This window comes from Enoplosus armatus, chromosome 7, assembly GCF_043641665.1.
Source record: "Enoplosus armatus isolate fEnoArm2 chromosome 7, fEnoArm2.hap1, whole genome shotgun sequence".
Classification (NCBI taxonomy): domain Eukaryota; kingdom Metazoa; phylum Chordata; class Actinopteri; order Centrarchiformes; family Enoplosidae; genus Enoplosus; species Enoplosus armatus.
In genome coordinates this window covers 2,275,605-2,300,318 of record NC_092186.1, presented here as the reverse complement: position 1 = coordinate 2,300,318, position 24,714 = coordinate 2,275,605, and the positions used below count along the sequence as shown (strand labels likewise).

The 24,714-nt window shown below is 43.2% G+C and overlaps 1 protein-coding gene across 1 annotated transcript in view; it reads left to right on the top strand.

Annotated features, from left to right (window-relative positions):
- Positions 1–24,714, top strand: part of zc3h3 (zinc finger CCCH-type containing 3) — a 51,771-nt gene that overhangs the window by 228 nt on the left and 26,829 nt on the right. The window contains exons 2-3 of the mRNA XM_070909428.1: positions 1,252–2,728; positions 2,932–3,104. Coding sequence (XP_070765529.1) covers positions 1,252–2,728; positions 2,932–3,104 — 1,650 coding nt within the window. The remainder of the gene's footprint in view (positions 1–1,251; positions 2,729–2,931; positions 3,105–24,714) is intronic.

The window sequence follows — 24,714 nt, the reverse complement described above, 5'->3', positions numbered from 1 at the left end:
TAACCATAACCACACATCTAAGAAGCGACGTTGGTGCCTTTATCTACCCTTCATAATATATTGCCTGTACGGATGAGTAGACTCTATTCATTTTTTATTGGAAGCTGTTCATGTGTCAACAGGTAAACCCTGTTTTACTCCGCCGCCGTTCGCTAACAAAACAACGGGAGAACAAGCCAGCTAGCTTAGCTAATTGTCCAACGACAAGACATAACAGACGGTTCACCCAATAAATTAACGTTTCAAGAAAAAACCATCTCGCGGTATTTAGCCATAACGTTATGCCCGGTATCGAGGACACTGTGCTCGTGGTGACAAATGAAATGAAAGGAAAAGCCAACATTAAGTGTGAGATGTTGGTCCGCCACCACCCGACATAACGGCTTCAATGCTCCTGAGCATAGATTCTACCAGACTCTGGAAGTGGATTCTTCCGAAAGATAGCCCCTCATTTGGTGAGGAGGACGGTGATGATGGTGATGATGGTGTAGAGGACAGTAGAGTAGAACTTGAATGCTCCAAAGGGGCAGTTTTGCTTACAGACAATAGCCAGTGAATGACACATATAAAGATGAATCCAAACAATAATAAATACTGGAAAGTACAGAAGTACACCACAGCTTGTAACAGGTTAAATACATTTAGTTTCAAAAGCCATTGCCTGATTAAAACATTTCTTATATCTATTAGTGCCTCCTCTAAGAAGATAAAACCTCCCACCTGATGGAAGCAAATTGAACTTGCTGTGAGTTCATTTGCTTCCACTGGGACGGGGGTTTACCTCCCTGGACTGTGGAGGTTGACTTGTCATTACTGTGAAGTCCAAAACATAATATTTCATTCATGTTCATTCTTATCAATCCTTTCAGTGAGTATTTTGTATGGAAGCATCTGAATTTACCGGTTTACTCCACTCACTTATTCGTGTTTTTCCTTTCCTCCCAATCTTTCATCTGTCTTCAGTCCCAGTAAAAACAGCTGACAGCATGCTGTGCTGGTCATCCAGAGTAATCGGGACACTGGTTCTGAAAAGATGTTGCTGTTGAGTTTTTAGTGGAATTTTTCAATGTTGTGACCACAGAAAACTAAATTCCTTTCATTTTCAAACTAAACCACAACTATCTATGTGACTTGATACCTCTAAAGGAAAATGATAAATAGGCTTTTACGTGGTTTCTGTTTTTTTTTATTATTGTTTATCAGTCTGGAAGTGATTGTACAACTAAATTATTCCTATTTTCAAATTCCCAGATCTCATCAATGAACATAAGAGCGTCCATGGCGACACCCCGTTTGCAAGAGTTGAGCAGAGGCATCCAGAAGCGCCAACATCAGCCAGAGGCAGAGGTCACAGCACATCTGTCATCGATCCTCACAGCTCCAGAGGGAGGCCATTTGCTCCTCAGAGCCGTGGAAGTTGGAAGAGAACGTACTCTTTGAGAAACAAGAACCCCCAGTCCTTTGCTGGACATCCATCAGCCTCTACCTCCTCCTCTGTTCATCAGTCTAGTTCCCTCAGTATATCTCACAGCACCTCACTGCCCAGCCACAGCAGAGGAGAGGAGAGTGAGAGAGGCACAACTGCCACTTTATCATCAGGAATCTCTGAACCGAAGAGAGAGGGACATATAAACAGCATCACAGGGATTAGGGGAGTTGCAACAGAGAAAAAAAACACAGATACTCTTAGAGGGGCAGCTGTGTCTCAGCATGAAGATGGAAAAGGAGGTTCAAGCTCAACAGGCACTATGCAACATGAAACGCTTCACAGACAGGCTGAAAGCAGACGTGTAGTCCTGCCAGAAAAGAAAGTTAGTGATTCTTCAGAAGCTCCTTCTTCAGTCAAGGCCAAAACCTCGACCAGTTTGCAGAGCAGCTCTCAAGCACAGATCAAACCTGCCCTGACAAGTAAAACCAGCACTGAGACTAAACAGACCATTCCTACGCCAACTGTAGCTACTCTCACGACTGGTAATACCATACCACCTCTCTCTGCTCTGTCTAAAGTAGCAAAACAACCTTCCATTAACCCCACACCTCAGACTAGCCAGGGCCAAATCAGGGCGTCTTTTTTGAAAAAATCCAAGTTCACTTGGGTAAAGAGCCAGAACGTGGGGGGAGTGGAGCCCAAACAAGCTAGCTCACCCACAGGCAAAGCTGTGACTGTTCCCCCGTCAGTCTCAAAAGCTGGAGTCGTCAGTGGAAGCTCCCCCTTACTCGCAGTCAGTAAGAGAACCCCTGCCAAGAAGTTACCTCGAAAGCTTAGCCCGGTCACTGTAGCCCCCAAGACCTCCAAGTACAAGTGGGTCTCCTCCTCTGCTGGACCCCAAGTTAGAATGTCTCGAAAATCATTATCGCCCAAAGCCCTGACTCTTTCCCAGAGAGCTCTGGAGAAGGGAGAGGCCACCAAGAAACTCAGAGCAGCCTCCACCCCCTCTGCTAAGATAAAAAAGGGATTTGCAGGCTCTTCTACCAACTCCTCACTGAGTAGCCGTTACCGCTGGAAGGCCGGAGGTCAGAGTACCTCTGCAGCAGTGACAGGAGGGGCAACAGTGGCCCGTCGTAGATCTGCCTTCCACTGGACGTCAGAAAAAAGCAACAAAGGAGTGAGAGGAGGGCTTGTTTCTTCACCATCTGTAACCCAACGTACCTCCTTTATGCCCTCCTCCTCCCCTGGTGGGTTCAAGCTCCGCAGCAGGATGAAAATCATTAGGAAGTCTGTTAGTAGGTAAGAGATGAAAACATGCACATGATCTGATTTACTTTCTTCTAGTTTATTTCTGCTCTGAGAAGTTAATCTCTAATTATATTCCTTTTTTTGTGTAACTCTTTTTTTGCCAGAACGTGGCAGCAAACAATTGCAGGCTGCTGTTTGTAGAAGTGTGTTACTGATTACACTGTTCTCTTTTGCCCTCTGTCCCGTGACCACAGCGGAGGTGGGTCAGAGAAGGGGACCAGCCCATCAGCGGTAAAGTACTCCCCGCGGGGCCGGATGCACACCTCGATCAGGACTCCCGTAGGAGTTAGGAGGACGCCCTCCAGGGAGCTTGTGTCTTTTGGTAGACACAAGTTGAGGCGGCTCTCCCCCACCTTATCAAGGACAAGTAAGAAGCACACACTACAGACTATAGTACAAGATTATTGCAAGTATTGTTCTTTTCAATTTCATGAAGAGCATTTATCCTACACCGTTACCATGACGAACTGCTCTAATGAGCAACCAAATGCTCATCCATGGAAAATAATAAGACACGGTTAAGAGGGAACAAATCTAATCTGGCTGGTTATGGTACAGCTGTGTTGTCTGTGTGTGTCTTATAGTAAAATGCTGGAACCATGTTGTGTTGTTATTATTATTATTATTATTATTGTTATCTTTTTAATATTCCTTCTCCTCTCCCCCACTTACAAGCATGTGGATCTCAGCAACCATACAGTAAGACCCCAACCCTTCTAGATAGGTTTGGACCCACTGTTTAGTTAATAAGAATTACACCCTGCGGCCATTTGGTGGTGCTATGACAACTTGTTCTAGTCAATAACTCACCAACGGCCCATCAAGCATTCAAAAACCTTACATCCCCGTACAGTTGTCCACTCCTGCAGCATGTCCTGGCATGTCTACCAAAGTGGGACCAAATTAGTCACAGTTAGTCTAGTGATTAGTATATTAGTAATATTCTTTTGAATTTCACTGATTGTTCTGCAAAACTATCTGTACTGGGTAGGGTTTATGTTTTGAGCTCTGCTCTGTTCATTTTAGAAAATCTGTTTTTACCTTCATCTATGATTAATTTTAGCTGCTGTATTTCGCTTTGTGGGACAATAGTATACGTCAACAGCACACTCAAAAAAATCAAGCATTTTTTTCTGCTTCCTGATTGTCTTCTTCCTTGAGTAAACTTTATTATTATTTGTCCAGTGTGAATACACTATGTACCCAAAACCTGCTTGTAATTGATATGTAGTGTGGATTTGGAACAAAGCTGAGGAGTAATTGGCCCTTCAGTTGTTCAGTCAGCTATTACAGCCATCTCCAGTAGAGGGCAGCAGCTCACATCCATGTAGTCCTTGTAGAGGCTTTGTGTTGCTGGCTGTCACTAGAGAGGCTTAAAGGCAGACTATAAGAGGAGGAGGGGGGAGGTTAATTGATTGCCCAATTCAGCCGTGATGGCGAACAAGTGCCGATAGCGGGTAATTTGCAGAGGTGGAGGCAGGCAGCGCCACTGCTATCAAGCTCTGGCACCGCTCTCCCTCCAGTAGATAAAAAGGAGCTAATGCATAATTATCCTTTTGCAAATTGGATTGTTTTAACGAACTGTAGAATATAGGCCTAACCTGATGGAAAGCAATCATTGTTTTTACAACCCCCTCCCTCCCTCTCTCTCCCCCTCCCTCCTTCCTCTTGCCCCTCCAACCCTCCGGTCATTCTGCGTGTACCCTACACGCCTCATGCCCATCTTGGTGTAATCTCCCATACTCAATGGAGTCAGAAGACATTAGAAAAGCCATCACTATTAACATTAGGCTTTATTTGTCCCTATGGCTCTGCATCTATCAGTCTGCTTCTCTTTTTCTGATTCCATAACTTTATGCACCCTTTCTCACACCTCCTACATCCTTTCCCCCTTCCCTTCCTCTTCATCATGTCTTCATGTATTATGTCATGTGGAGAACCTGAGTGGCTCACAGTAGAAACACATGCATCTCTAATTAAAGATGGGGTTCCAGAATCAGAGACACAGGAAAGGTGGAGCAGGGGTGAGTGCAGAGGAAGATGGAGTGAGGAAGGCTGCTCGTAGCCGTCTGTGCCTCCGATAAGAGCTGCTAATAAAGAGCAAATTGAATTACTAATGATGGGAAGAGTCCCTATAGATGAGCCCGTTAAAAAACCACCTTATGACCACTCACACATCCATGATAATACACTCACAAACAATGCGTCTTAATTTCCTCCTCAATGGCCAGCTTTAGCCTCGCCTCTCCATGTTAAGGGTGTTTTCTGAGGTGCTCGGTTATCTGTGCTTTAATTTAAAGAGGGCATAAACCTAAGTAAGCAGTTAGGGCTGTAATGAATCGAGAGGTGTGTGTGTGAATGTATATATCTGTATGTGTGTGTGTGTGTGTGTGCTTGCATGTGCCCGGAGACAGCCATGTAGCCCAGATAATCTAATAAAGCAGATAAATGTCAGGACCGGACAGAACACAGAGAGGAAGAGTGCTGAGCCGTGCGGCTTTAGGCCCCATGTGACAGGCTTCTGGAGCACTTCAGGTCTCTATCTCACTCCGGTTTCTCTCCTCCCTCACCATCTCTCATCCAGTCTTTCTCAGTCTTTTTCCGCTCTGTAGCTGTCTTCACTGCTCTGCTAATATGCCTTGTGACTTTTTTAAGCCCAGCACTGTATATCACTTTGCAGACTGCAGGCATTTTGGGTATAATCTTATTCTAGTTCTGAACGGTAATGTCATGAGAGTTCATCTGAATTTGTGAATCACTCCCTGAAAAATACAACTTAAAGAGCTAATGTAATATGAGCATCAGCAAATCATCATTCGGTTACTTTTTTTAAGTTATAATAACGATTATTTTCGTCATTGGTTAGTCTGCTGGTTGCTTTCTCAATAATCTTTTAGATTATTATTATTTTAAAACTCAAGGTGACTCCACATGTTTTGTTCTGTGTGACCAGCAGTCCAAACCTAAAGGTATCGAGTTAACTATCACGTAAGACAAAGAAAAGCAGCAAAGCCTCACATTTGAGTAGCGAAAGCTCGGGCAGTTTTGCTCACAGTTAGAGTATGTAGGGCGGAGTTGCCGACTAATTTGCTGTCAATCGATTAATCAACTCTGCATCGATCAGTAACAGCGGAAGGCAGAACTCTTGAATGTGAAACATACTTTACATATTGTTGGAAATGAAACGTTTAATTAGAAACATGGGAGTTTGTTACTCAAAGTGTACAGACAGGGTTATATTGATTGTTCCCTTGCAGTAATGTTTTACAGCAAGTTTTTGGTTATTTAATTGCTGGGAGTGTTTCTGTTGTTTTGACCGTCAACATTTGACTCCACACTTCTGACTCACTTTTGGCTCATTTTAAAGTTGCCTTTGTTTTCACTTCCACACAAGTGGTTTATGTTAATAATGATGGTGCTATTGATTTTAATTAATTAAATATGTGCAACTAATTTAACTGTTCACTTTGCGGCTGTCAAGACGGAGGATGAAATGATTGTTGCTGTGGTAACTTTCTGGAGTTGTAACTACCTACAGCCTCTCTTATTACTCTGAGTTAGTATTCAGAAGTGGATGTATCCATTTGCTACTCTAGTTTTACTTCTCAGCTGGTCCCCAGCCCTGTTTATGTAAATCATAAAACACGCACACGCACACACACACACACACACACACACACACACAAGCAGGTCAGATTGTTGACCTGCTTGTGTGTTGTAGTAGAAGTGGCTCTCATACAGTGGCAGTGCTGCCACCTTTGCTCTCTCAGCATCAGCTTACCAACGCGCGCCCCCCCCCCCCCCCCCCCCCCCCCCCCCCCCAAGACCATTACCACCACAAAAGATACCTCCCTACTCACCCCCCCCCCCCCCCCTTCAGGGATCCAGTTTCTGTGCCTACAGTGATCCCATTTATTTCAGCCATAAATCATATGTGCTGCTCTGCATAGAGGCCCTGCTCTCACTGACATTTTCCACTTTCTCCTGTGACGTGTGTGTACGCACCGCTGTACGTGTGGACGCATGCAAACACAGATGGGGTACTATCAACAAAAACGGAGCTTTACCGGGCTGCATAACAAGTTTTCTTTGCAGCACGACGCGGCCTGTGTATGCCGTATATATGCTAACAATCTAATAGGGTTGCCCGTCTGTGTTTGTCAGTCGATTACAGCAGAAGTTAAACGAACTACCCGTGTGTTGAATATTACTTAAATAAAATGACCACCAAAGTGCATTTAAATGAACATTTGGCACATTGCATCAGGAAGTCTCATTGCACAGAGAGGAAACTTGGTTGTGTTCTGCTGTCGAGGCCTGTCACGATAACTGCTTCTGTTGGACGATATCGTCCCACAAATAATTGTGATAAACAATATTATTGTCATTTTAAAACCATTTTATGCCGCTGATATAATGATAATATAATAGCAAAATAATGAAAGCACACCCTTTCAAAGAGCAATGAACTTTTAATTCTTGAAAATATTCAGACATTGGAATTGGTTATGTTTTAGATGAGCGTTGAGGGTTAGTTGTGTTGCCACTTTCTGTTGCCGCACTTTTTAAACAAAGTCTACAAATGTGTAAACAAACACACGTAAACACAACCGGCAAAAACCATCGAGGACATGTCCATTTATTGTACAATAAGTCGATTGCAGAGCAATTTGTGTTCATCTAACTTGCGAGTTGTCTTGATTCCAACTCTGCTGATCTGATTCTTAGAGTATTATCAGTCCTCTTCGTAGGTTAACAAGTTCTTAAACCTCACCCACTTGTTTGTTAGTGGGTCAAAACCTTGTATCTCCATGTTATTGTAGCTGTGAAAAGCTATGTTTTTTGGCCATGAGATGGTTGATATTCTATGTATTTCAGTTGATACACAAAAATCATAAAATATTACTGCCAACGAGTTTGTGTTTGGACTGTGCTCTAAAGCCCAGTCTGTCCTTTTTTCACTTCAGCTTGGCACGACACACATTGTTTATTTTTGTTTGTTTATTTGCATCTCTCTCTGGTTCACACTTGCTCCAGTTTCTCCCACTTTTCCTTCACACCGCAGCCACTTGTCCTGCACTCCCCCACATGTACACACAACACACACACACACACACACACACACACACACACACACAGAGGCAGCTGATAGAGGACATTAACTCACTGTTTGTTGGTTTGTTTGTTTGGACATCACAGCACACAGCTGGTGTTGCTATGTTCATACTGGAAGCGTCACTCTATATCTAATGTATGTGCATGCTGATCTTTCTCAGAACTTTTTATTGGTCAAATGATTTTAATAGTTTGTTTGTGAGTGTGTGTTGGTGCGTATGATTCTCCCATCAGCTGCTTTTCTACATACCGTTCTCTGAATGCCATTCCCCAGTGCTCCCATAGTATTATCATTTAGACTATACACACACATTTGCACCATGTGGACCTCAACACACGCACGCACACACACACACACACACACACACACACACACACACACGTATGCATTCTGCTCATTCCTCTGCACTTTCTCAGGCTCTCTGTGTCAAACAGGTGGACTTCTGTCCTCTCTTTCTGTCTGTCTCTCTGTCTGTGGCTTTCTCTCGCTTCCTTTCTTTTTATATCTGTCACCATTTGTCTCACACATGTGCCCTGCAAGACGTGCGCCCACACACATGCAAACAAATCACACACTACAGATGGACGATTAGACGAATATATGAGTGAGTATATGAGTCGGGCCATATTATGCACGTTTTGTTGAGAATTATATATAACTATACATGCACTGTATGTGCAGTTGTGCACCCTGATCATTTAATAGCATAGTTATGTTATCCCCACCTGTTTGTTCATTTGGAGGCATCCTTCATGTGACGCCATCAGACACTTTTTCAGGTAGTGTGGGACATCTGTTTGCAGCTTATTGCTTAGCAAAGATCTCGAGGTGATTTATGTTGTTTAATTGAAGAGGAGTAGCCGATAGGCTGTCATGTTTCAGTAAGATCAGAAAGATTTTGAAACAGAATAAGTGGCGACTCCCCCGCCCCCTGCGCACGCCACACACACATACCTGTGCAAATATATCTGCTATCACCGGTTGTTGGGCTGAGGGTGGGTGGTTTTTAACATTTCGCCCAACCCAATGTTGCCATTGCAGAGAAGGAGAGGTAGCAAGGTTTTTGTTTTTCTATGTATGTTTTAGCATTTAGTAGGAAAAAGCAGCTTGAGCCTCTGCATGCATTTGTGTCTATATATAAATAGTATTGCTATTCGGTTGCGTGAATGATTCAGTTTCTCATGTAAGATGGTGTCTTGTGCAGGACAGCCTCAGTATAGCTCTCTGTCACGGTGCACAGTAACCTTTGGCATTTTGATTAACCTCTCACGACTCAGGGAGCCGCGCATGCCAGTGATCAGACCACTGTACCTACAGTATGTCCACATGAGTAACTCCTCACCATCTATGCTGTAAGACCCCTCCTCCTTCCACGGACTCTCATCAAACTGTCAACTGGCCATAATTAAAGTCCTGACTCATTTGAGATCAACGTGCAGATGGACCTCAATGGCCTTGAGGACACACAAAGAGTGGGGAACACTTTAACTCTTTGCTAAACCTGCTCAGATGACTGGACGACTTTTGTTGAAAAAGTTTCAAATTGCTCAACAGGTTTTACGTATTTTCCTAATAAATAAATATCAGTCTTATGGCATGTTGTTGCAACAGTCTTCAGTGTTTTTTTTTACTGAACTCCAAGATGAGCTCAGAAGGCTGTTTGTCGTCATGAGGGGGTGCTTTTATCCTTCGTATCTTGGAAGGGGGGATGAGCGGCATGTGTTGAAATGTGTAATCAATACTATTGAGTCCAGAAACTTAAGCCTGAGATGACTGTGACTCCTTCCCAGTTAAGGAGGTAAATGTTTTCTTGGTATCCAGAGGAGTGGCCCATGTGCCAGGCTGTCTGAATAAATCAGAAACCTAACAGGACGCAGGCAGAGCCCTACTAATTATTTGAGAACACATGGCAGGCAATGCCGGTGTCATTTATTGGTAAATGGCTTGGCTGGGGTAGGGGGTGTAGCTGTCTGTAGCTATAGGGGTATGACTCCTTTCCAGTATGCACATGCCCAGTTGCTCATGCAGTTGTGTTCTGCCTGCAGTCTGTGGTCTATCATTTATTCAGTTTGAGTAAAGATTTGCTGCTCCACGTTTTTTAAAATGATTTGACTGTTGTTTTGGATTTTTTTTAAAGGACTATACCAGTGTTTTGCGAGTTATCTCATAAACAGAAAATCATGTATGCTTTATATATATATACACATTTTTCAACACCTGAGCTGTGGTACAGACTGCAAACAATATATTTTAAATACCTTATTTATCAACAATCTATGGATTGTCCAGGATGCAAGATATTGGAGAAAAAAATTCACACCAAGTGCACATGTTTAGAGTTTCACCAATGAAATTTTGGTGGAAGTGGTAAATGTAAATCCTTTCTTGTGACATTAGCTAAGGTGCTGTTTATTTCCAGCCAGATGGGGCTCCTTCACTATAAAATCTGTGCGAAATGCTTGATTTTTAGTGCGTCACTGAACTGTGTGTGTGTCAGCTGTCTTTGTCCGCGTCCATTTGGACTATATCATGGACTTCAACCTTTGAGGTCAGTGTAAGTGCAGACGGGCTTGAGGATTGATTTGAGGGAAGTTTGTACACCATTACCTCACAATAATAATATACTTTGACAATAAAGTACTAAAATGAATGTAAACCAATGGCTTCCTGAAAGGTGGGGAAAATAATCAAAAATCTTAAACACTGCAGCATGATCTGCAGAGTAGTCAGCAGTAATGTAAAGTGTTCTTGATTGTTTATCAAAATCACTGAAATGGTCCTTTCATAACATGTCTGAACTCAACAGTTTGTGACTCTTGTTGTGTCACAGAAAGCAGGTCTGCTCTGGTAACTGGGAGGGGGAAGTCAGGGGCTGTTAGGAGCTACTCCATAAATCTTCACCTTTTGTCAGCTGGAGAGCATGCTGGTATAGCTGCCCAGCCCCTCACCCTGCTGTACCCCGACCCTATGACAGTAACCCTATCTCACCCAGCTCCCCTCCATATGTCTGCACAGACTGACGTGTTACCATAATAATCATTGGGGGTTTGCGGGTTTACGTGGGAAGACGAGCACAGAGTCTGAGGAGCGCTCGGCATGTTAATTATGTTCCACACACATACACACCGGCATGGACACATGGTAGAGCAGGGATTGTGTGACTGATGGGGAGGTGGGGAGGGGGGTAGTCACTGGCTAGTCATCATGGCCAAGCCAGGGTTATCTGGGCACTGGGCATGGCTGTTGACATGGGGGGTGGTTTATGACTTCAGGGTCTTGTTGAGGATTTCTAGGAGGTTTATAAATTGTTCTCTCCAATTTAATCATGTAATGAGATCTTCTTTTTAAAGGCGTGAATTTGGGACCTCTATATTAGCTTTACAGAACCAGTTGAGCTGTGGATTCATGTAAAACAGTCGTCAGAAACACATGGCAGGCAAGGCCGGTGTCATTTATTGGTAAATGGCTTGGCTGGGGTAGGGGGTGTAGCTGTCTGTAGCTATAGGGGTATGACTCCTTTACAGTTCCTTTGGTCTAGACTAGCCTTTGTTTTCCACTTTTGGTAGGAGATTTCATTCTAGCTTTGTGATCAGGGACAATGTTAGACTCAGTCAAAGGTCCTGGAAAACTATCAACTAACTAATGTATTTTCTCACTACACTGAGCGATGGGTTCGGTTTTGGTTGTTTCACGTGAGAGTGTTTTTGTCCTTCCTTTTCTCACTGGTTTGAAGTGGGCAGGGCTCAGCTGGGGGGAAAGGTGATGTCACCTGTTTCCATGCACCACTAGAAAGTAGAAAAACATTTGAATCAAACATGACAAATGTGGAGTTGTTAGCTTTTGTTGCCGCTGTCAATCAATCATGAATGCAAGATGCTTCAAAAGTCTTTTCAGCTCGATCTTGTTTTGAGCTCGCCAATACAGACAAAATCTAATGTCAGTATGTTGTTGGCCAAACACCTGAACATCAGTAATGTGTTGATAACAATGGGATGTACATTAACTCTCATATCACGACACAACGTCACACCACCAAATCACCCAGCTCTACTTTCTCTCCCAAAACTGCGTCTAGTGTGATCGTCCTGTGTCGACAGCATTTTGGGATCAGTGCTTTAAAGGGGTCAGCGATGTCCAGGCATTAGATGTATGTTGTTGTGCCTTCACTGCAGAGGTCACACTGGCCACACACACACGTACACACACACACACACACACACACACACACGTACACCCGCAGTGCACAAGGTATTTTCAATACTTTCCACTTTTCTCTCTGAGCTATTCCTCTCTGATCTTCTATCTGCAGTCACATTGTTTGATTGCTCATCTGCACCGTCACTCTATTTCTCTTCCTCTCTGTCCGCAGGGATTAAACGTATTCCCCTAATTAATGTCTTGGCTGCAAGTCTCAGAAGGCTGGTGGAGCCAAGAAGGGGCCAAGACCCATATCCCTGTAATGTTAGTGAATTTTGTATGACTCTCATCTTTTTTTATCTCCATCTTTCTGCCCCCCTTTCATTCTTATGCCCTCCACATCTTACGCCTGCTCCACCTGGCTCTCCATCCAAACCCCGGAGCCAGGCTCCTAGTCGGGGCCCCAGGCTGAGGGGAAACCTGACCCCTTCTTGACTTTTTTTTTTCAGCCATTCTGACTTTCCATTTCAGTCATACTGGCCTGGACACCCGAACCCCCTAAGTCTATTCTGGTCTTGAGTTATTCAGTGACCCTCTACTATCTCCCCCACCAATCCCCACTACTCCTCTTCCTCCCATCTAAGTACCTCCTTTCCTTCTCTAGGACACCACTCGTCCCCTCCTTTACTTTCTCTCCTTCGGGTCTTTGTCCCTCCCACGGGGAAAGTTAAGTTTTCTCCACTCTCTTGGGCCCCCCTGGGTATTTGACTGTGTGCCTCCAGCCATGATAGGCATGCAAACCTCTGAGCTCAATACCCCGACTTTCCCTTACGTCCCTGACCTCCCTGCTTGCAGGCACAGGCTTCTTAAGCCCACCATAACCTCCCTACAGGTGTCCCCCAGATTTAACCATTAGGAATAATGTTGTCGGTGTTGGGAACAAATGTGGGGCAGATTCTCCAGCAGAGACATGATGGACAGGTGTAAACTAAATGATTGGTCCTGTCAGCCACTCGCTCTTCTTCCTCTCTTTAAAGGATAATACCCGTTTATTACAACTTGGGTCTCTTCTGGATGTATTTGTATTTATTGAGCTTTAAACCCTTCATCCATGCTATTATAGGGCTGCGATTATTTTCTCAATTGCTCAATTGTTAGTTTGGTCTGAAAAATATCAGAAAGTAGTGTTGCCCATAAAGATTTCCTAAAGCCAACTGTGATGGCATCAAACTGCCCAAATAAAGTGGTTTTCATAATGTAGATGAAGTGAATGCTCGTACACAAACTCTCTGATTGTCTGCCGGCTCATATTTCTTGTCCCGTTTAACTTTATTTATTCAGTTAAAGAAACGCTGAACCCTATGAGACTGTGACCCAAGTTATGAAGTGGAATTATCTTTTAATTTGTCCTTCTTTCTCCATCTCATTCATCTGTTTATCCCTGCTCCTCAGTGTCACCTAATTCCCCCTCCATTCAGCCTCCCACCCCCACACTACTCATACCCTCAGTGTTTTCATGTGTCCCCCCCCACCTCCCCTCCTCTTCCACAGGGCCTCGGCTGTGTTTTGGTATTTAATAATGGATGATTGTTTGTGTTTGTCAGTCAGCACGCTCTTGTTAAAGGGCTTTAAGATAACTGCTAATTCCAGCAGGGTTGTATTGATTAGCCGCGCTGGGTGTGGATTGTTTTATAGCCCGAGAAGAACGCTGCACCCCCCTCCATCACCGCCTTCCCATGCTCCTTCAGTACCGTCTTCCTCGCCTCCCCCCTCGTCAAGGGTCTCTCTCTCTCTGGTTGAATAATTAATGCTTAACCTATTTAATTAGTGAGATTTGCTCTGAACAGAAGCAGAGTAATTGAGTCCTCAACTCTGTGTGTGGTTGGGGGAGTGTGTTTGTGTTTATCTGTGTGTCTCCGTCTCACGTACCGTGATCGCAGCATTAAGTGGCGCACTTCCTCCTGCACTCTCAGTTGAAGCAGCTCGTGTGTTTTACAGTAGCACTGTGGCTTGGAAGTGACTGTCAGTGAGTTGGTGTTAGCGTCGTTGGCATTTGTGGTAGCGGAGGTGTAACCGTTTTGGTATGGCAACAGCTGGAAGCTGCGGTTGTTTCCAGCAGCCGTGATGCCAGCAGGCAGCGGGCAGAGGGGGGTTAGCTTCGATAGGTTGAGAGCTCAGACTGTGAGCTCTGGTTGTGATATTAATAACTGGCACTGCAGGCCAAAACAATGATGGAGGATTTGTTGATCATCTTTGGTGTTGTAATTGAGGCTCAACGCTTTGACTCTGCATTCTGATCAAATGGACTGACGCTGGATGTTCCAGGAGTCCCAGTGCTCTGTTGGACATAAGTTTGGCTGCTGTGATATTTTTTTATTTTTGCGAGACACAATTCAATTCAGCACAGCAATATCTTTACTTCCTTTTTATTAACCCTTTTTAACTGAAAGAAAAGCCTTTGCAGGCACCAAAATGTCAATCAATTATAGTTCAGACGTTTTCAAATTGCTTGTTGACCAAGTGTCCAGAACCCAAAGGGACTGAATTCACAATGATATAAATCAGAGAGGAACAGAATCACAATTTAGAAACTGTAAACGTAGAATTCAAATGACAAAAGACAATTAGTCTATTATTGAATTTGTTGGCAATTTATTTTCTGATGATTGATTATTGATTTTCTAATCTGCTTTAATCAACTAATTGTTTCAGCACTACATAGAAGAATATCAGTGAATATAATAATTTGATGATTAGCTGGTCTGTTCCAGCAGTGGTTAGTCAGCTGGCATTGGTAATGGTTTGACTGTGATCCCACATTGGCCATCAGTGGACTGCAGCAGGCAGCAGCACTGATTGGTCAGAGAGGGCAGCTGGTCTCGATTCCATCACGTCTTCTTGGGCCAGCAGAGATTTGGCAGGAAAACCCAGAACTGGGGTCAGTACTATTTATACTCACCTGTGAGTGGGTCAGGGTGTACAGCCAGAATCAGGACTCACACACACACACTTAAACACGCACTTGCACATGTACGCATTCGTGCATGTGCACCAGCAGATCCTACTGCTGCATTCCTGGCAGTGAGCTGCAGAGGGGGCTCTGCACATATTCACTGCTGGCTCAGCAACCTGAGCAACTGATGACCTCTTGTCTCTGTTCGCAGCAGTCTGTCACTTTAACACAAAATTCTGCCGGAGGTTTATTTGACACTTGCATGCACATATTCCAGAGATGTGCTCTTGTGTTGCATCTAAAACCATTGGCAACTTTTTTTCACAGAACTCACTGCGACACTTACCATTATTCATTTTTGGAAGATGATGACAAAGGAACATATTTCAAGTCAGTATAAATGCAGGTTTTTCCTGCCATCCTGCTGGTTCTGTTTTAGTCACTGATTTCTTCAAAGTTTTGAGTTCCTCACTGCCTATCTCGAAACAAGAAGTGTTAGATTTGATTAGACAGATGACTTTAAAGCCTCAACTCTCAGCTAAGCATGTTTGGTTATTTGCCTCTGGGTTGTTATAGGTCACACAGGTGAACTTTAAACCAGTATTCAACAATTACTAGAGCAAGTAAACATATAACCCTTTTATCAGGAACAATACACACTAAATTGACATTTATGTGTCAAAGTATATACTAGCAAGAAAAGCATTACAACAGAATTACAAAAACAAACAAGGTTAATAGTGATTAAAGGCAAAAGACATACAGCAAACAAAGGAAAGCAACACGTAAGACAAAATATCTTATGCAACATAGAAGCTACATATCATAATAACTTGTACATTTCAAAAGGTAATAAATGGACAGAACACAATGTAGATATTAAGTGTCATGTGTTGTTGAGGAGCAGCACTGTGTATAACTACAGGATCTTCATTCATCATCAGATCCTTTATCTGTGGGCATGCTGCTCCAGGTAAATTGGTTTATTCATAGAAACAGGGATATTGAGTTGCAGCATATTAAAGCTGCATGTAAGCAGGTTGACCTTAACCAGAGTATGACAAATCGCCACGCTGCGTCATGAATGTAAACATACAGGAGTAGTCTTCCACGGGATACCTGCAGCTTCATCAGTGTCCAAGATTCTCACTTGTGGTCTGAAATATTTGCACACATTTCAATAAACAACAATGCATGCAAACACACTCATTTTTGTTTCTCTTCTGTCTGAGCCTTAAGGGGTCTTTGTCCTGGGGGCCACACTGTGCTGTGTATCTGTGGTGGAGAGCAGAGAGTGAATGTGTGAGAGAGTACAGTATTGATCTGGGGCAGTTCATTTTCTGCTGTCCCCGGTGAGTTGCTCTGGGGGAAATAGCTAGTTTGTCTCCTGTCATTGTAGCTTCAGAGTTAAAGAGGAGTAAAAAAAAGAAGAGAGGTGGGGGAAGAAAGCCACTTGTCTAACGGGGACAAGAGCAACGCGACCACAAAGACTTCCTCTGTCACTCTGGAACACCAGGATCAAACTGTCCTCATTTGGGCCTAAATTATCATCTTTATGCACAGGATTGATATACTGTCCCCTGGACACATGTTTGTGTATGTTTATGTGTTTACACTGGTGTAAAATGTATCTACGTGTGGGGCTAATATTGTGTGGGCGCTCCTGAAGAAAGCGATATTGATCATTTGCCGTTTACTGTCCCCAGCTCCCTTGTGAATTGCTCTGTGGGAAGTGGTTAATTTGTCTCCTGTCTTGGGGGCTTCTCTCTGTGTGTGTGTGTGTGTGTGTGTGTGTGTGTGTGTGTGTGTGTGTACCACGTTTGTGTGCCTGTGGTGTGTGTGGTTCATTTGTGTCCTGTCTTTGGGGGGGCTTAGCTGTTAAATACTTAACTCTGTCTCTGTGGAGACGCTCACTGATATCATTGACCGTCTTGTTCAATGACGGTAATGCTGGACTGATTGCTGCCATTAACCATATAAACTCTAATGTAAATACAAAAGATTTCAAATGACCTAGTGAAAAAGAGAAAAACCACAAGTTAGTGTTTTTATTTATGTTTATTTTTTTATTTATCATGTTTGTTGACCCTCCCCCCCCCCAATCATCAAACATCAAAATCACAGAAATGATAGCAAAAGGACAAACATAAAAAAAGATCAATTACATCTACTAATCCCTGTTTTATATCCCATAGAAAAAAAAGGCACAGAAAGAGCACATTTGCAGGGATGCATGCACAAGTCTGTAGATCTAAACATATATTTAAAAAGACGACAAAATACATGAAGAAAAGTAAATGAGTGAGAATTATTTAGTTTTAAAAACGTGATTTTCTTCATTGAATTGGCAAAAATAAGATTTTCAGAGGAGGGTGGAGGCATTGGAGAGGTCAAGGTGCGTTAAGTGATCTCTATCAATACCCATGTTTTTATATCGGTTTCATACTCCGTGTCTATTACATAATACTGTGATTAAACTGAAAGGTCACATACATACATCCTGTTTTTGCACAGAAGCGTTAGATCACTGCCTCCTGCTAACACCTCCTGTTTACAGCAGCCCATCTTATGCCTGCATGGATGCACCTGTGCATGTGATACTTTATAGCCTGTTTGTAGCTTGTGTACTTGACGTTCATGACCCCTGGTCTATTTTCGTGGGGATTACCATACTGCTATTTCTTCACTTATCGCTCGCACATTGAGGCTTGTATTTCAGTGCATTCTTGCTTTAATGAGTTTGTACATATAAATGACCAGTTTGCAGCAACATGTGTCGAATTACCGCAATTATGGGGATTGTGTAACTAATGCACCGTCTCCAAGTGATCAACTAAAAAGAAATTCCATGATATTTCCACAGATTTTAGTCATTATTGAAGCATAAAAAAGGCAAGTTTTGAGGGGTTTTTTTGTTCGATCAATATAACTTTATAAACAACGTAAAAACATATATTTTTTTCATGAATCAATTCAGAATCGTATGAGCGTAATCAAAGCCTAGAGGCGACATGATAATACAATAAATGTAGTCTTGCCGTGACTTTACATATTGGAAGACTTGACTGTCTGAGGCTTTCAGCTGTTGTGACTTTGAAGGACCTTTATTAGTACATATGCCTCTGTGTACATGAGTTTGTGAGCAGACTGTGCCAGCGGTTCAGCAGCGGCGTCCGCTTCGAGCAGATGCCCGCTCGTCCTGGTTGTGATCAGCACTTTAGCGGGCTGCTGCCAGCTCTTCCCCAGCCCAAAGGGACCAATTAGGCCCTGGCAGCTGCACCCAGAATGCCACCACGGAATGAGGGGCCTGTGGGTGTGTAAGGATGCTGCACAAGAGAAGGGCAGATAGAGCTGAGGACACGCATGTAGACGTGGACAGTAACAACTCTGAGTTATTACAGAAAAGGTCCACTACTGAGTGTAAAGAAAGGATAGCTTGGTGTGAGCAGAAAACGGCCAATTACTGGAGAGCAGTTGATGAAGAAGAGAAAGGTGAAAAGTAGTTGAAGGGGCAGTTTGTTTATTTGGAGCCTCTTCAGAGCACCTGCTGTCTTCTAAAGGATCAGAAAGAGTGGAGTGGAAGCCCCTTGGCCCCCTGCCCTCACCAAATTAGAGCCCAAGCCGACAAGAGACTTGACTGTCCCTCATCACGCCGTCGTCCCCCTCTCTCCCTCCTGCCCTTTAGCCCCTGAACCCTCACTTTTCCCCTTGGTAAATGCAGTGCCATGTCAAGAGCCGGGCCCTCCTGTTACTGAGCTGACCGTGGCTCAGGGCCAGAATGAACATTCAGACACAAGTTCTGTAGTTATTCCAGCAGGCCCTCTTAATTACATCAAGACTCAAAGGTCAAATATCAGTGTCATTGCCAAGGGTCATCTGTAAATCTATACTCTGTGTATTATTGGACTCTCAAACTTTAACAGTTACTCAAGGAGGCTACTTTTTTATCCTAATTCTGTCTTCAAATGCTGTCATTATACAGTAAACATGGCACCTTTAGATAGAAGACTGTTATTATTATAGAGGGAGTAAAACCTACAAAAACAGAGGGGTAACATGTCTAAATGAAGAGTCTGAGAGGGATTAAGGTGGATCAGCATGACAAATGTATAATTACTTTCTGAGGACTATTTGATGAAGAAAATACATAATAAGTTATTATTATATTATACATAGGATAAATCTCTTTAGTTGTAATGTCCCACTTTCAAAGGCGTCCCATAAAAACACACACAAAAAACACAATATAAACACCAATAGCACAACACTGCCAATACGAAAAGAACAACGAGCAATCAACACAAAATCTGTCAAACTGCATAAAACAAACAACTTACACAAAACAATGACAATCACAGGATAGCCACAAAGAAGCACAAATAAAAGGAGACAACACTCTTCAGATAAGAAAAGAAATAAATAAACCAAATGAGGACAACGATCGACTATGCACAGGTAAATTATCCCAATCAAAAGAAGCCGTAAACATAAAAGCTCTTTTTTTCCAATTTCCTTAAAGGCTATAGGGACCAATAAAAAGGAGCTGATCAGAGCACCTCAGTGAGTAATGTGAAGCATACCAGAATACATGCAAGGACTGAGAAAGGAGAAACTGGAACCATCATGTTTGTTTTTGCTTGAAAAGTTACTTCAGTGATTGATTGATTATCAAAATAATTGACGGTTCATTTGGAAGATGTGCCTCTGCTCACAGTCGAGTTTAAAGAACACCTAAATACTCCTTATGAGCAGCGCCGTCTGTGCGACCCCCCCCCCCTCCTCGACACGTGCTCGACCCCCCTTCTCTCTTAACACTCTGACACATATGTGATGCTTGTGTGTCTCCCGGCGGGCTTGTACATCACCTCCTTGTCTCAAACAGAAGTTGAGGGCCGGTGTCCGACCGGCTGACTGGGGTCCATCACTCACTGGCCCAAAAGAATCAGCAGCATGATGTATGTGCACCACGCTGGCATCCGCATGCAACCAGAACCTCAGTCCTGGTTTAAATCTACACCACTGAGCCGTGTGTGTGGCCCTGCATGTGTCTTCAACCCATCACTCAGTATGATGAAACAAAGTCAGCCAACATGCTGTAGGTCCACCATATTACTTTAATCCAGTGCAAGAATGTTGTCAGCCAAGACATCCAAGGCACAAACTATTTCTGGGTGTAACAACAACAAAACAATAACAGTTCAGAGGGGTACAAGTCAGGTGGCAGGTGGGACCAGCAGCACCAGAGCGCGACAGAAACTGGGGTTTTTAAGGCTCGTACTCATATCAATGAGAATTAAAAGAACATCCGATCACGATATATTAGCCAATATTGTTTACTTCCTTGCTTGGGGTCTTGCCGTGTATTGTTCGGGCAGAGGGTCACATCCCTTGTGGAATCTTGTGTTGCCCTTTAGGGATGCACTCACTTAACCTTCAAGTGCCCCAGTCACACTTGGAAAAGACACGCTTAACCCCCCCCCCCCCCAAGCTTTTCACTCTCTCACAAACACACACACACACACCTACACGCTCTATACTCACAAACAGATAACGTAGACATATAACGTATGTAATAATAGCGGTCCTTAAGTGGACAAAGCCTCAGGCTCTTCCTCTTGATGTGTCTAATGGGATTTGCTGATTGACAGCCAGAGTCATCCCTTTGACCAAACACGACACTCTGTGTGTGACACACACGTCATGGGACACATATGAAATGTTTGTGGCGAATCACAATCTGACGGAGTCCTGATCACCACTAAAGACTTTGTCAGCTCTCAGGGTTGGGGTCAGGGTCAAGGTTGAGTTCACAGGAAATGCATGTTTTCATCATGTCTTATTTACGTTATTGATGTACTTTATGGCTACAGGAGCATATGGCTACTCTGGAAAAGCACACATAGGAGCTATTATCATTTAATTATTCATCAAGTTATTATTATTCAACAGTTGGAAAAATACTTAGACATGGATTGTGCTCTTAATGTGTGAAAGTTGTTTTATCTTTTGATGAAGATGATGTAGATTTTGAAAATAGATCCATAATATAATAATAGGAGTTTAATGCTGATTACGCATCACAGTCTAGAAAATTGGCTAATCTCATCATTGTTAAAACATGGTTATGTGTGGCCCTAAGCTAAATTACAGACCTTTATAAACCTATCTACCCCCCTGAAGGCTGGGAATCAAACATTTAACATTTGAGAATGTTGGACTCTATTGTTAAAGTAACATTGGATGTTTTAGGAAATACACCTTTTCACTTTCTTCCCAGGAGGCAGATGAGAAAATCGTTATCCCACTCATGTACCTGAGTTAAGTACGGAGCTAAAGCCAGGAGGTGATTAGCTTAGCTTAGCATAAAGAGCTAGACAGCTTTATACTACTAACATCTCTGAGTCCCACTAGTTAGCATGTTGTGTCTCATTTGTTCAGTACGTACACAAGAGAAAAGTCAAAATGAGAGTTTGTGGCTTTTTTCGGGGTCAGGTGTAGTTACTTTTTTTCAAAACTCAGTTATCATATTGGCACTAGTATTAAGAATTTCAAACAATAACACTGGCTCAAATTATTAATAAAAAAATGTATTGTGTATTTTTGTAGACCGTTATTTCTAAGTACCGGTATGTTGTTTTATCATCTTTCTTGTTTTGTCTTACAGCATCTTGCTGTTTCGAACTATTCAAATGTTTGTGTTTATATGATCTTTGTATTTTTAATCGTGGGATTAAAAAGCAATACAAATGATTAACACTATATTGCACGGCCATAGCAACAACCTACCAGCATGCATTTGTGTTTGCATGTGCTTGTGTGTGAGGCTGAGTGGAAGAATTCCCCCTCTTGGGTCAGCCTGATGTTCCCTGGGTCAGCTGGTATATGTTACAGCTGATGGCTCCACTGCGATGATGGACGAGGCCACAAGCCAGTAGCCCCGCCCCTCCCCCCACATTAATACTATGACCACCACCCTCCTTCCCAAAGCACACTCTTCCCCCTGAACACGCCTCTCTGTGGTCACCACCGCACTGGCTGACAGCTGATGGCATGCACCAGGGGCCTCCTGTGTCAGTATGTGGCCCCTCACAGCCATCAGCCTGTCAGTCCGTGTCAACTCTTCATCCACATACACACTAATGGAGCCCCGAGTACTCCTCTAAAAGACTGTAGCAGGTCCATCATGCAGAAATACTTTCTTAAATATAATACTGTTTACTCTCTGGTGTCTAACTTGCAGGCAAGTGTTAATTTGGTCGTGACACAGTGCAGAACTGATTGATGTTAAGCCATCTGTCTGTTATCACACTTACAGTAACACCGGCTCTCTGAAGGCAGTTCTGTTTTTAGTCTGCACGAATGAATCAAGGTCATCTGGAGAATTACTTAAAGGATTCAAAGAAATCAAACACACACTCCAACTTAAAGAACACTAATCATCATTTTTGCACGGATGCATGGATGGCACTTGTTGTGAAGACACCGTGCAGTGTATAGGACATTTCACATTGCCACTGGCTTTTTGAGGCCCGAACCAATATCAGTGTTTGAGTTTTAAATATCGAATAACTATATATTTGCCGTATAATATTGTAGTCTTTCTTAACTACCTCATACATATCTTTCAACCAACATGGATATCGAAACCAAAATATCTGATGAGCTAAAATCGTCTGATATAAATGTCGACAAATGTTAAAATATTTTTATTTCCTATTGCAGTGTTAAATGTCAGCAGCTAACGGGGACTAAACTTGGACCCGAGCTATTTCCTAGCAATGTTACTCTGACCATATACAGAATACATCAGTTGCATATCTATCAAGCCACTACATGACACATCAAACACACATCTGGACCCCGACAGCAGGGCAGGAATTATAAATGGATCTGCATCCTGCAGCAGTGAACCCAATGACCTCTTCTGTCATTTTGGAAGAACAAGGTGCACTATGAGACTTTACAGACAGAGATTGCTCTAGCATTGAGGGGTGTTATATGGAAGTGTATGAAGGTTTTATGATCGCCTCCGTTCTCCTTCATTTTCCTAAAACTCGATGTTAAACTCGTTCACATCAGCATCTCCTGCAAAGCTCATATTCTAGACGTATTCTAGGAGTACGTGATATACTCAGATGAGTTACAGGAGGCAGTATTTTTAAGACCGTGGAACGCAGTTCTCTGTTGACAGGGTGGGGCATCAAACTCTGTTGACATCTCTGGGTAGTCTGTCAGAAAGTATCACTGGTTGTCAGACACGCAGAGATCGTATTATCATAACCTCGCTGGCTTACAGCGGGTTATTAGATTGTGGTAACTCCCTTGTTAAGTCTGATGTTAGCATGTCGCTGCTGTCTTCTGTAAGAGCGCTGGAGCAGTGGGAGTCAGACGATGAGCCCCAGGGGACGGGAACATGGGATGGCAGGGGGAACAGGCACTGTCAATAATAAGATTAATTATCCATCAGTTCGTCCCAGGGAGGGGGCAGACGGAGGCCGCTGTTGCCTGGAATTAGCCGTCAGGTATGGAAGGGGGATCACTGGGAGGATTCCTAAGAGGATGGAGGAGGGGTGGTGGGGTGCAGTGGCCTGTCAGTAGCCCCAGTCAGAGGGCTGAGGATAGAGAGATAGAGTACAGTATCAAAGCGTTGAAGTAGCAGACAAGTTTACTCAAAGTCTAGTCCGCGCTGCTCAGACGAGGCTCAGTCATCTTAGGGATGTGACTCGTTCAACACTCCCAGATCCACTTATGTGATGGTACATCTGCCACTTTATGTTGATAAAGCAGCATCTACATTAGTGATTTGTCACGAGTTTTGAGTGGATTCCTCAGTTGGACTAAGAGAAGAGGATCAGACCTGTATCACGGAAAGGATAAACGAGGACAAGAATAACCTTTGATTTATTTTGAAGGTTTGGTTCACCCGGTACATTGACTGGTCTCTAGCCATGCAGATGGTTTTATTTGCACAGATTTCTGCCTCCATCCTTTCACAATTGAGGTGAATAAAATTTCATTTGGAAAAATTGCATTTAGAGGATAATTACGGTTTATTACAACATGGTCTTATTTTTGTAGCGTTGGCCATCATTTTTAACAGCTCTGGTAACATTATATTCTACAAAGTAATCGCTGAGATCTGGGGATATTGCAACATCACCTCACTTCAACATCACAAAAGACCAATGAGGAAGAAACACAAGCAGCGAGACCATCAGACAGGTTGCAAACAAACACAACAGTTTATCCAAATTATCTAAATCATATCAACGTTTGCTCGTTTCCCAATTTCCACAATAGTAAAGTGAGTCTTTGAGAAACAGCGACGGGAATTTTATGAAACGATTAATTGAGAAAACAATCTGCTGATTTATCAATAATGAAAAATGATCATTTGCTTCATCAGGTGCTGATATTGATCCGGCAGATCGGAGTGGTGCACGCCATATGTGTGAGCATCACAAGCAAATTCCTCTCACCCCTATTATATTCGGGTGGAGACACAAATCTCAGAAAGAGATATCTCAAAACCTGAGCCAATAAAGCCGTAACTATCTGTTTGGATAGATTCCACTAGGATGAGAAAATGTGTTGAACCAACCCTTTAATGTGACTCTGTGGCTGGAAGGCTACTTGCAGGGGGAGCGAGGTGTGCAGTGTGAGGCGACTAGAGTAGATTATCTGTGGATTCACAGCAGCGAGTCAGCGAGAGATGGATGGACGCCGTGCGAGCTGCATGCGTCTGCAAACGGTGTCTTCACAGCACAGGGC